The 14,063-nt window shown below is 42.5% G+C and overlaps 1 protein-coding gene across 4 annotated transcripts in view; it reads left to right on the top strand.

Moving 5' to 3' along the window:
• Positions 1 to 14,063, top strand: part of CHN1 (chimerin 1) — a 106,349-nt gene that overhangs the window by 63,703 nt on the left and 28,583 nt on the right. For all 4 annotated transcript variants that reach the window (XM_062004602.1, XM_062004606.1, XM_062004605.1 and 1 more), the window contains one exon: positions 9,846 to 9,923. In XM_062004602.1, coding sequence (XP_061860586.1) covers positions 9,846 to 9,923 — 78 coding nt within the window. The remainder of the gene's footprint in view (positions 1 to 9,845; positions 9,924 to 14,063) is intronic.

Genomic DNA, 14,063 nt, shown 5'->3' with positions numbered 1-14,063 from the left:
AAACTTAGTCTTTTGGCTTTGGTGTGCCCTGTATTCAAGACAAGCACTTTTCTTCAAAAAGCCTCTGAAATCCCAAATGTCAGATCTTTGAGCTACTGATTGGGACCTAGGACTAGTGTATTTCAACTGGAAACAGACATCAACTAAACAACACCGTGTAACAAACCACAGACTGGCTGGAGGGGAACCCAAAACAAAATCAGAACTCTTAAAAGCCCCTCTGGGCCAGTGCCTGCTTCTCCCCTAAAAGGTATATCAACTGTGTAGCCCAAATTTCTAATGGGGAGTTGCATTGCCAGCCCATTTTGAATAATTCAAAATAATTCAGTTTTTGAATCAAGCCATTGCTTAAATGTGCTTCAGAGATGCTGGGTTTGACCAGCTGAGACAATGGTTTCTTGAATGTCTGTTTCAAGTGAGAATTTTTAACAGTTACAGATTCCTCTAGGGAAAGAGGATGCTCCCTGCCCATATATGAAAATTTTCATGACATAGCCATTAAAAAGTGTTAATTAGGAAACTAAGAGTGAATAAATATAAAGATGAACCATATGTGGACAAGGAGAAATGAGAAAATTGGAACGTCGGTCAACAGCATGTGAAAGCAGCCTTTTCTAAGAATGTGATGAGGAATTACGAGCTTTTATGGGTGGCAGTAAACTGGTAATTTGTAGATTTGGGAGCAGAGTATAATTCCACTCTCAGTTCCACTCTGGCTTCATTCATTGCAGGTTTCAAATCAGTTCTGATTTAATGAGAGATTTATGCAAGGAAAGTGGGAGCCCACGTGAGAGACTCATTGGAAGGATGATCAGCCTACCTCATTTTCTGAGTCTGCTTAATTACATTGCATAAATATAGACCTTGACCCACAGCACGGGTGCAGCTGTGCCCCTGGACACACATGCACATAGAGAGCCTGGTACTCAGGGTCTGCAAGGAGTGCTGATGGGGCTACACCATTTTGTAATTTCTTCATTGAGGTGGTTTGTAAACAGGTTTTCACCATTATAAATTTTGCAAGAGTGTGGTGTGCCCATGACACAGCTCTGGTGTTTGTTCAGGTTAAACATTCTTTACACCCTGATCCATGCAGTTGAATCAAGGGATAAGAAAGGATTAGGAGACTTTGCACTCTTAGTCTTCTTTATGCTAAGTAAGTATGATTATGGACTGAAAGTATGTTGAAGAAAGAAACTGTGACAGCATATGTATCATAGCAACATAGCTTATTCAGGAAGAAGTGGATGGATTCAAAGTAGAAGATGTGCCAAAGAAGAAGCAAGTGTAGTCTGAAATACAAAGAGTGTTTATAAATCAATGAGCTGCAGTTTTCAGTTATAACATACATTGAATTACTCTGAGTTGAATTACAGCATAGAACAAAAAAGGCTGGTATTGGACACATCAGACTGCTAGACAAGCCTAATGTGAAATTAATGTTATACACCAGGTAAGAAAATATCAGTGAGATACAAAAAGAAGATTCCATACTGCTTGCCTATATTATACAAGTAGCCAAAACCCCTATTCTATGAGGATTAAATGGAAAAAAAAAATAAACCTAATAAATATAATAATAAAAAGACCCTGTGGATTACATGGTTGTCATTATCCCTGCATGTATACATTTTCAGTTGCAAAAAGATATAGAGGTTTATTGTACAAACTGCTTCTATCAACATGATTCTTGAATGGATCTCAAAGGAAGTGATGTAAATTTTATTTCATAAAGTTTGGCCACTGTTCATGTTTTCTTGCTAGGAGACAGGTAAGATTCCTCATCAAAAGGTGAGATTAAGCTTTTTTATATGCCTTGTCTCTTTTTTTCTTCCCCTCCCCTTTTATTTGAGGAAGTCCTTACAACAGTGTGTGGGGTGAGATGAGAAATACACTGTCACCTGTCCCTTGTGGTTTCAGAAGATTATTCTAACAGCCTGTTTTCTCTTACAATACTGAAATGTATATTACTAACAAAGAGCATTTGCCAGAAGAGTACCATTCATGCAGCTGCCAATGTGCATTACATTTCGACTGTTATCACTCCTATAGAGCAGATTGTCTTATGGCATTTGTGAATGACTTTTAAGGTCTTTGTGGAATACAGTCTGCCTTGGCGTGGCACAAGTCAATAGGTTTTTGCCAGAGTGACCCCTCGCAGCTATGAACGTCGATCATGCCTTGGTCACAGCAGCACAGCTCCCTGCAGGCCGGCAAGGAGACACACCACAGCAAAGGGAAGGGCGGAAAAGGCAAGGCTGTTACCTGAAATAGCAAATGCTGACTAGATGGGGAGAGAGATGGAGAAGCTGCTGATGAGCAGCCTCTGTGTGTTGCTGGGTAGTGTGAGGATTGCTCCCTTAGCAGACCTTGCTCTTCAGTAAGTCTCATAGCTGCAAGACAGACCTTTTCAGCTTTGATTTAGCATGTATTGGTTGACTCAAACTATGTGAATAGTCCTCCCAGTCTCTCTGCTCCTGCCTTTCCCAGGGAGAGGAGTACCTGGCACAGGCAGCTGCTTTAACTCACTGTTTAGCGGATCACCTCCATGGCCCAGGCTACTGGCAAGTGGTAAGGAAGATGCTGTGAGGGATGGAAGAGTGGATGGGAAGGACTGAAAGCAAAGCTGTAAAGGACAGGCTTCATCTGAAGGATTTACTGGGGCCAAATGTTGGTGTTTCATGATGCTTCTCTCCTTGCTTGTGAATTGTCTTGTGCACTCTGCCGGGAGAACAGGCAGTGATGCTGCCAGTGCCAAGTCAAAGAGGTGATATCTTTTGTGCTTTACCAGCTCCTGGTCCCCTACTGTACTTACCAACTTTGGTTGGGATTGGCCCCCTTTTAAGGTAGTTTGTTTTCCCAAGGAAAGAAAGGGGTTGTGGTAACGAGCTGCTGCAAACCAAGGAAAGAATTGCTGAGCAGGCTGATAACTCAGATTGAACTTATGGTCACAGGGAATTGCTTTCCTCAGTGCAGTCACAGTTAGGAGTGAAAAGAACTCATTTCTTGGTTTTCTGGGTAGCTTTTATTATGCTGTTTGATTGGCATATCCTGCCTCAGCATCACACAGCTCGGTAGCAGCTCTGCTTTTATTGTACAGTCATATCTTTCCCCTTGCAAGCAGGCTGGTAGTCTCTGATTTTAAGTGAAGAGCTGGAGCATGTGATTGTTTTAACAGAGGCAGCCAAGGCCGTGGGGACATCCAACATCGGTGTCCATAGGGATGTGCCCTGTGGCTTCAGCCAGCTCAGGACTGAACCAGGACAAGGCAGCAGCCCTGAGAGTTGACACAGGACTGTGTTGTCTTGCTCAGAAAATGACCCTGTGAGGAAGCATATTATTATTATTATTATTATTATTATTATTATTATTATTGCATCACAAATGAAGTTATAGCAATTGCTACCCAACTTAGCAACATTATTGACTGCAATATCTATGTCCTTGTCTGTGTGCATTCTCATACAGAAATATGGGCTATGCCACTGGAGAGGGCTTTGCTTTTGTTAATTGCTTTTGTCTTGTCCGTTGTTGAAGGAGAGGGATACTGGGTGCTGCTTTTTGCCATTGTGTGGTTTCAACTTGTCATTTCCAAAGCCCATACTGGTAACTGCCAGGAGAAAATCTGCAACCTGTCATACCACTAGGACTAAAATCACCCGTCTAACCGAGATCTGAATCAGCTGCAGTGACCGGTTACTTATAGGACTAAAGATATGGGAAAACAGCTTTTCTATTGGTTTCCCCTAAGATCTTTCTGCTTTTTTAGTATTATACTCCCTTGTTATGAAAACAAGGGAACTTCAGGGTGTTTCTGGTAAGCACATCAGTGTGAACATAAAGTCTTCCCAAATAATGCTAATACACTCTGCACAGTGCAGTACCGAGTGAACTCACTTTTAATGCAGTAATTTCTAGCAGAAATGCTGGGCAACATTTTTTCCATAATTTAAACTTTAATTTAGATTTTTTTTTTTTAATGGTTGTACTTTAAAGCAAGCCAACACTTTGGCTGAATTTGTTTAATTAAGGTTTTCATTAAACCATTTTTTAAAAAATTCTACAAATGTACATCACCTGCTGTGGAAATGATGGACACTTTTATTTAAAAAATAATCTAAAATATAAATAACCATTTCCTTAGATTTTGCAGTAAGTATTTCAATGGGGGGAGGTGAATTACTTAGGAGCCTGTCCATTTGTAAAATTTTGTTGTAAAAATAAAACTTTTCTCAGAATTTTCATCATTCAACCATGCTTTAACCCCAGCCCTGCTGCGGGCAGCTGCAGACTCAAAGCAGGGTTGTGTGTCGCCTGAGGATCCCAGTATGCTTTGAACATTGTGTGAGCCCCATGCTGTCCACAAGCCAGGTAAATGTGGCTACACTGGAATGTAGCAAGAGAAGCCTGACCCTGGTGGCAGGGACTGCATGATGGTGCTTCCCATCCTGAAAAGTCAGCTTTTGGGCTGAACTTTTAATAGCATTCCTTCCCTCCGCTCATGCTGTCTATGGGCAGAGGCTATGCCTGGCATCAGCAGATCTGCAAGTAGAGAAAATGAAATTGAAACTGCTTATTGCCAATTTTAAATAAAAAGTAAAATTTTTAAATAAAAGAAAAAGAGATAAATTTTAAAAAGTAAAATCCCCTCCTTCTCCCTATGGAACAATTCTGTGGGAAATTATATTTAGCATGGAACAAGCCTTCACTGAGAACTGCATTGAGGAAACTGGGCTCAGTTTCACAATCTGACTGATTAGCTTTTGAAAGTCATGTACTGAGCCTATAAAATATGCTCATAAAGTGTTCAGGCAAGGAAGGATTTACTGAGCATTTACATTTGGCTAAGTTAGCTATATAGTAAAAGAGAACAAAAATACACAGTGGCTAACTGCATAGCAATCCAAATACCTTGTTTCTTGGGATATGTACAACAAGGCATCATCTTTGATTTACCAAAAGAAGTGTGCAGTACAACTGCTGGTTATCATTAAAATACATTCCTTGGAGGGAAGGGATCCTATTATGTATAATGTCTGAAACAATAAAGGCCTATTTAGTCACAATAATGTGAAAATACTGTATGAGAATGAAAAGCTTGCAGTGCATTCCCGAGACTGAGGAAAACACAATACAGTGTTTGAGAGAGGAGCCAAGTGGTCATTAAACTAAACACTACCTTATATTGGATATGCATGTGGGCTTCAGAAAGATCAAGTCTAATTGGAGCTATTGAGGACTTGTGAGTTTAACCTTACTCTTGAGTTTTCTGTTTCGTTGTTTTGTTTGGGGTTTTTTTAACTGATTTTTGTTCATTACTCAACAAATGGAAAATGCATCGATTTGCCTTTTTAGAAAGATAATTTGTCCAATGGTGACTGAATTGAGTGACTGGTTTTAAACTTACAAAATCTATCTTTTGGAGAGTGACTAATTGGAATTTACTGTAAGCTACTTTAAAATCAGTTTTGTGGCGTCTTCATAATAAGACTTACTGATTGTGAGATTAGGATCAGAAAATATGCATACATTATCTGGCTAACACTGAGAGCCCATAGTGCTCAAGAAAACAGCTGTTTCTCCAGTACCCGGAAGGACTGCTCCAGGGGAATTAAGGAAAGTGGAGTCCAGTAGGACCTAGGCTGAGCTACTCTTATACTTGAGGTTTTAGAACAAATGAGAACATTTGAAATAGCAGGTTACAGTCATCATCTGGTTTGGTGGTTTTTTTTAGTCCTCTAAACAGATCTCTTAGTTTAAAGGCTGTCATGTATCTGGGTTTTGTTGTTTAGTGCTTGTTGAAGTCACTAAAGTGTACAGGACCAAGAGGCTGCTCTGGTTGCGTATTCTGCTGGGAGATTGCTTGGCTGTTACTTTCAATTTTTCCATTTTCAATTCACTTCAAACCTGTGAAATCACATCTTTAAGTTACATTTTTAAAAAAGACAGCCCTGCAGTTTCCTTCCTCCTGGAGTCTGCATAGGATATTGCTCCCTACACATGCAATGATTGCAGATGCCTGTCATAATCAATTAAAAAAAATACTTAGAAGGGAGAAGACTTTCCTCCCTAGGTTTCTACTCTTTCTTATCCAGTATGTAGCAGTATCTAATAATTGTCCTGTTAAGGCAAGTTTCAGACTGAGCAAGTTATAAAGATTACTGTTGGAAAATGATAGGTCTATGGAGAGGAGACTTTGCTGGCAAGTGAGAGTGCAGGAGTCACTGATGGAGAGCAGGCACGGAATCAAGAGCTAGTCATGGGTGTAAGATGAGCAGGACTGACCTGCAGACTCGGAGTCTAGGAACAGAGCAGGAGTGCACATTGGGACTCAAATCGTGCAGGATCTGAGTTGAACCCTCAGGTCTGTGACTTCATTTTTTTGCTCTCACGGTTGGTAACTTATCTCTGCAATGACTAGAGCTACCTGAGGAGCAGTGGCTTGCTCTCTCTTACTTTATTATCTCACATAGGTAAGCTAAAGATCTGGACTTGCCCAGTGTCCCGAACTGTGGTCAGTAAGGTGTGTACAACAGAAATGTCACTCTTCGTTTTGGTTTTCAAAAGAAAGAAAGAGGGCTGTGTTGAGAGGAGCAGTAGCATTCAATGCCAGACTCCTAGAGTTAGGCAGTGGCAGAAGAATGAGCTTATGCATTATAGGATTATGCCATCAAAAAGCAGTTGTATGCATTTTAATTACAGTACTACTTTATGCTGGAGAAATACATGTAAGAAATAGATAACAAATATACTTTATGGCTTTAACTTTCAATCTGGGTTTCCGATGTGCACAACTATAATACATACAGCACATGTGAAGGGCTGTAAGCATGAGCTCATTATTCCTGTGTTTGTAAACTGCAGAAAACGCTTTGCACTGAACAGTGGGAAGATGATTTATGTAAAACCAATAACCGGTCTAAGCTAGATTACTGTGACACAATGTTAGAATTAAAATTCATAATCTTATAACTGCTTTCCAGATTATAACACGTTTTCATAATTGGCAGCCATGAGACAGGACCTTTCCCTGTTGGGTAGTTCTGCTTCCCTCTTTATTGGCATTCTGGAGATTTAATTTTGCAGGATCCAGAGATCAGTTTCTACTAATGTGACTCTAAAGTGCAATTGAAAATAAATCAATTCTGCAGAATTAGGAAAAAAGGAAGCTGACAATTAAGCAATAAGTATGTCAAAAAACAAATACACGCTCTACCAGCAATTGAAAGGAAAACTCAGAATGCTTCATCTTGCAGCTTCAGTGGAATTACACAAAATAATAAGAGTTGATTCTGACAGTAAATGTACTCTAGAAAATTGCTGGGTTATTCATTTCTAACATATCCAGTTTTCGAAGGGTCTCTTTCTGAATACAAGGGTTTGGTGATTTATTTTTTCCCTTTAAAAAAATAAGGGGAATTTTGGGTTCTGAGGAGTCATGTAATGAAACTACGTTTCTAGAACTCCACAGTTAGCTTCCTGAGCCAGTTGTCACTCAAAGCTGTTTGAAGGATGACTCCCTGGGACAGGTTTAGGTCCACCTTGTTCCATGAAAACTTCTACCTGATACAGTTTTTGGCAATGAAATGGGGAAGTCACTTTAACTAAGAATAGAGAATGAGCTCAAAAGTCTGTCTGCTTCCTCCTCCTCTGAGTCCATCCTAGTCTCACATTTCACATAGATGCGGTGGTCAGCTTTTGCCATCTCTTACCTCATTTTTCGTCTTCACCTATTGCCATGGAGTGTTACACTTTCAAGGATATGCAGGAAAAGGCAAGAGGAGCATTTATTCACCTGCAGCAGAAGTGAGCTGTTAAAGGTGAGACAGGCGGATTGAGGTAGTCGTTGGAAAAGTATTTCTCTTTAGGATGGATCAACCAGCCTCCTATTTGTATTGAAACTGGGAATTAAGCCTAAGGCCACTAATGCCCGACAGCTTCATCCTGTACCATCTACAGCTAGTGTTTTGATTATTAGCTATTAGCTTGCATTACAGATTAGTGGTTGAGCAAGCACATCTGTTGATCCTTAATCTCTGCAACCTGACCCTATGATGAAACCTGGCATATTTTTAAAACCTGTAGAGAAGATACTGGTGGCCACACAAGGGGCAAGAAGGACTTTGGTGGGCATTACCCTCAGCTGTATTGTCAGGATTGAACTAAATGGTAATACTGTGATCCAGCTGCAAAACACATACCAATTCCGCTCAGAAGCCTGCGACAAACTGTGCTTGTCTTTGGTTGTTACTGAGTCATGAGAGATAAAAATACCTTTGCTGCAGAAGGGAGAGCGACAGTGGTGCTGCAGCCTGTGGTGAGGGAAGGGAGGGCTGTGCTCTGGCTGCATGGGTAGGCTGTGCAAGGGGAAGGGCCCTCCTGCGCCCAGAATGTGGGCATAGTGGTCAGCCCCGCGCTGTGCATTACTGCCATAGTCACATCAAAGGTCCCATTTTGCAGTCTCTGGCAAAGACTGCTCAAAAATGTCTGGAGAGCACTAGAAGAAAGAGGGCAGGAGTTGAGGGGTGTCCCTTGTCAAGGAGGCTGTTGTGGTGTCCCTGCCCAGCGTTCAGCATGCAGATGAAGAGAGCCTGAGTGAGGCTGCCCTGGTGAGCAGCTCTGGGTGGGTATGGCAGGGCCTGTCGTGGTCCTGCATGAGCCTGTCACTTGTCACACTGACTACAGCAACCTGCCAGGCACACTTTAATGATGCTGGTGTGAAATACTGTTTCTTTTGGCTTGTGTGAGAAGTGCCAAGGACCAGATTGTCCTTCGTGTGTTTCATTGTCACTCGCATCTGTCCAAACTTCAGGTTTCGGTCTGATTTGAGACTATGTGTCCTTAACTTTCTGTTAATGTTCAGAAATCCTTAAGGAGAGCATTATTACAGTAACATGAGGTTTAGGTCTTTGGTGGAAGGGGTGGTGTGAGAAACTTTGGATGGCATTTCTGTTAACGTCCCCACTAGGGTATGAGTTTGACGAGCCTCTTTTTCATATAAAAACCACTGAAAAATGCAATGGTAGGGGAGGGGTGATGAACATCGAGGGTCGCGTGGACTGCTCCCAGCCATGAGGGGCGGGGGGAGAGTCGCTTTCTGCCACCTCCCGTGACTGCCCCCGCACCCGCAAAGGGCGAAGAGGTGGCGTTTTCCAGCGGTGCGTGACTGACCCGCCGCCGCCAGCCTTTCCGTCGGAGCTTCTCCCGGAGCTAGGAGGGTGGGGGCAACGCAGCTCGCCGCGCCCGGGCTCCATTGGCTGCGGCGGCCGGGGCCCCGCGCGGCCGCCCCCTCCTCGTGTGGTGTTCCCCCCTCCCCCCGCGCCGTGGGCGGTGCCGCCCGGTACCGCCTCGCCGGGTGCGGAGCCGCCTCGCTCCCCGCAGCGGCAGGGCCGGGCCGGGCAAGAGGGCGCGGATGGAGCGAGAGGCCGCGGGCTGCGCCCCCCGCTGCCCGCCGCGCGTCCCCGGGCCGCCCCCCGCCGGGCCGCCCCCGCCCTGGGCTGCAGCCCCCGCGCCCGCCCCGCAGAGTTAGCCGCGCCGACAGCAAGTGCCCCGCCAGGGCCGCGCCGCCCTGCCCGGCGGTTTAGGTGCCCGGCGCGGTCCTCGCTGGGTTTTTCAAACCGATTCTGATCTCGAAAGGAGGGGTGCCGCTCCTCCTTCCCGTCAGCTACACCATGCCAGCCAAAGAGTCCTGGTCAGGGCACAAAGCGAAGAGGTCTGCGGTCCGCAACTCGAAGCGGGAGAGCCGTCAGCAAGATTTATTGATAGCAGCCTTGGGGATGAAACTGGGTACTCAGAAGTCGTCCGTGACAATCTGGCAACCTCTTAAACTCTTTGCTTATTCACAGTTGACATCACTTGTCAGAAGAGCAACTCTGAAAGAAAATGAGCATATTCCGAAATACGAGAAGATTCATAACTTCAAGGTAAGAAATTGTGCTACTTATTTCTCTTTTTTTAGGGTGCAGGGGCTACAGTTTGTATTTTAAAATGGGTCCAATGTTGCAAGGAAATTATACCTATACTGACTGTGACTTTCCGGGAATGCAAATGCCTCAAGTAAATTTCATTTGCCAGCCAAATCAGTGAGATGTGTTTAGAACATGTCAGCAGAAGAGCAAGGATTTTGTTGTTGTCCACTTGTGTGCATGCATTTCTTTCAATATTTGCCATATCTAGGTTATCTCTTCGATTTAGAATTGGTGTATACCACAGAAGACGCTAAAGGTGAGAAAAACTGGCAAAGTTTTCTTGCCATTCAGATGAATGGAGTTCAGTTTTAGTTAGGATGATAAGATGCTGAAAAATCTTTTAGATCTGTGGTTAGAGGATTAAACTGATCTTATCTCAGTTTGTCTCTGGTAAATAGCTTTGGAGGTAAGACGTGTGTTCTGCTGCATCTGGATTGAGCAGATGGTCTGCATTTCCCCTAGTTTCTGGCTTTTCTCCTGCGTTAATGAATCGAGCGTGTCGATAGCAATGTGGTTTATACTGAGGAGCTGATGGAGATGCTGGCATCAGCAACTACTTTGTATTTTGATAACATTCATGTAGTCTTCTATATAGCTTCTAGTTATTAATTATTTTAAATAAACAGTGCTCTTTGGTGAGACACGTGTCAATACAACGTATGCATGTTTTGTGTCTGTAATAAGTGTCCAGTGAGGATTTAGTAACTTAAACCTTTTAGCGGCCAAATGCATTGCACTGTAGACAGTCTTTATTTGTAAGACTAAGTGAATAGATGTTGTGCTGAAATCCTGCAGATGATTTACAAACTTCATATGTAAGTATCTGAAGCCCAGATTCAGTTTTTAATGTGCCTTCTTTTCCTCCAGTGTAGGTTTTGCTTTTATTTATTTTAGAGGAAGGTGAAATCGTTAATATAACACAGGCATCTGATGATACAGGCATCTGTTAATTGTCCCTTATTTTCAGCTCAGATTTCCATCACACGCATGTGCATGCGCAGATGTACACATGCATGCAGCTATCGCCTGACTGGTTTTATTTAAACCACCTCTAGCTTTTGATCATCACCAAAATTGGGGATTTTGTACGATCAGGATGTTTTGTTTGACCTGAGTTTTTCAATAAAGCACTAATTTAAAATTCATGTACAAAATAATATGTTTTTTAAAAGTGTTTAATATGAATGCTTAGAAGAAAATAATCCTGCTGGCTGACAGTTAAATGTGGAGCATTTTTTCACAGGTTGCTGATGTGTCCTAGAGATCTGAACTGCCTTGCAACTTTCGTTTGTTCCTTAAAGTTTGAAGATAATTCCCACAGATGCCAGCAGATAACAATTTTCTGTGTGCTACAGTGTATGTAGGATAACACAGATTTATTTTTGCGCACATCTGCGTTCCTTAGTTGCTCTCCTTTAACAGCTTAAGTCAAGTGTGTTTTGAAAATAATCCAATAACCTGATTTGCATTTGTTTAGGATTGTTTATTAGTTTTTCTTAAAGACTCTGTTTGTGGAAAGTTGAGAAGCTGTGCATTTTCCAGTGTTTTTTTCAACAACAAACTATGTATCTGATCCAAGGTCATAGCTACAGCACAAACTTTCCCCACTGATTGTTTTCTTTATCACAGTCACACCATAGTTCCTTCATACATACAGCTGCCAGAAAAATACACGTTGAGCGGTCAGAGAAATGGAGTCATCCTACACAGATAACTTTTGCTCTAAAACAGCAGAAGGGAAACAAAACCCTTAGCCCTTAAAGGATGTGCAGCAAGCAACCTACCTGCTGAAGGAATGCTGCTGACATTCACAAGCTCCAGGTGTAGCCACTGTCCCATTAAAAAAAACAAAACTGTCAGTCCTTTGTAATTATAGTGTTATGGATCTGAAGTGAGTGGCCATCATTAGCTCATGTGCTTCCCTCCTTTTTGATTCCTTGCATGTGTCAAATTTTTCTTCTCACATGTAGAGGCATCCTTGTTTAAAATGTCTGCGGAAGTCTCCTAGGTTGCCTGCCAAGCAGCAATTGTGCCACCCATGTGGGAAGGAAGGAAATACCAGGCCTGGAGTCTTGAACTAGGCTTTTGAAACAAAACAAGAAAAAATGACCCAGAAATGAAATAAATGTCTGTAATTCAGCTAACCAACAGTGACTGCTGTCCACAGAGGCTTCACCAGCAAAAAGGAGGATGCATGCGTTATACCTCTGCAGCTAATCTTCTTTTCATTATACAGGCACGAGGCAACAGATAGGGACTTCTCACCCTTTTCCAGCTCCTTTGATAGGTCACATCGCTAGTCACAGAAACGAACAGGTCTCAGAAATCCTTTTATATTGGAAACGCTGTAACATCCCAGCAGAGGGAAGGGAAGTAGAGAATCACCAATATACAGTAACTGTTGCTGTTGACTTGGAGAAGGGAAGAAGATAGCATCAGCTGCTGCTCCAGGGGTGGGCTGGGCTTAGCAAATACTTAAGAGCCTTGGCCACAGGTGAGGATACCTCCATTCTCCCTCCACCCCTGCACATCCTGTCCCTAAGGGGTAGGTGGGTGGGGACGCAGGTGGCATTTGAACCCTCAGCCTTGGTTGCCTCCAGCAAAGCTCAGGTAGAGGAACGCGGTGTCAAAGAAGGAGTATAGTGATGGTCCTCTCAGGAGTGCAGATACCTAGGGCAGGGACAAGCATGAAAGCTGCTTCTAACTCTTAAATCTTCAAAAGGTCCTCTGTATAAATCTGTTAATCTGTGTTTTGCTTCGAGGGTTGTTTTAAAGAAGAATGTAAAGACAGTTCTGCTAGGAGTGCTGACATGACTGAGTTTTTGAAAGCTTTTAGTCTTATTTCATTCTGCTGTTGTGTGAGTTGTCTCCTGCCCAAGATGGGCAGGCTGTTGAGCCGGGGTGACAGGGAGCTCTGTGGGCAGAGCAGGCTGGTAATGATCTCCAGCTCCGTAATATTGTCTGGACTAGGGAGGTCTGGTCTCTGATAAGCACATCTCAAATGCAAATACAGAGTGGCTGAATTCTCTTAAATGAATTTCCATAAGTAAAGAAAGGGATGATTTATAAATGCCAGATCTGTCTGAGTTTTTAATGTCTGTTCCTCAGGATGAGAGCTAGGTATTAAAAATACTTTATTTTTTGAAGCACATTTGGGCTTTTTCTGATTTATAAAAACTTTTAATTTAGCATTTCTGTGTTCTCTGTAAGTCTACTACAAAAGATTCATTTTCTGTTAATTCAAATATATCAGATAAGAAAGTTCTCCATTGTTTGACACCGCGTTTTATTTAGCTCTAATTGAATAATGGGATTTGAAGGTGAGCTAGGACTGTGAGTGTGACTTGATTGAGACTATTTGCCCATTTGATTTCTTTTGTTTTCCCTCCATCTACTCTGCTTTTCTGAAATCCGGCACACCAAATCAGATTTCTTGTAAAATGAATCATCAGACCAAATCAGGACCAGCCACTTCACCATCCTCAAAATTTCAATCCCACTCTCTTTTACTGAAAGGCTTTTCCTGCTCTTCTGTTTCTCACCCTTTATGGGGAATAAATCTCCCCACACTCTCTGGTACACACACATCTATATGGACACATATGTGTGATGAGTGTCAGATTTGCCTTCCACTCAATGTAGATAAACATTGTCTTCCATTTTGAAGCTCAGAGAGATCTGTGGTGAGCTCTCTGAAGTGCTGACAAGGAGGATAGCTGAAGCCAGTGGTGTTATTTTCTTACAAAAAGAAGCCTTATCATAGGTAAAAATTCTGTGACATTTCATAGAAGTGGACAGAGTAGTTTTCTACCTAATCGTTCCCATAAATTTATTCTACAACTGGACCCTACAAATAAGAATGTTTTTTTTCTGTCCCTCATAAATCTCATATTTGCTTATCTTGTCTCCAAATGTAGCAACTGTGAAAGCTTGCAAATTAAAATACAATTTCTTTTCTGGTACCTGATCCATTCAGTAATTTTAAGGGGAGGAAGCAGTTGGTTACCTTCTGGGCAGACAGGCAAGCAAAGGAGGAACTTCAAGCAACAGCAAGAACCTGAAATTTGAGGGGAAAAGGGGCCTGTGGAAAAGTGG

The sequence above is a fragment of the Colius striatus genome, chromosome 11 (genome assembly GCF_028858725.1).
Source record: "Colius striatus isolate bColStr4 chromosome 11, bColStr4.1.hap1, whole genome shotgun sequence".
NCBI lineage: Eukaryota > Metazoa > Chordata > Aves > Coliiformes > Coliidae > Colius > Colius striatus.
The sequence above is the reverse complement of the archived record's forward strand: the minus strand, read 5'-3'. Positions and strand labels throughout refer to the sequence as shown.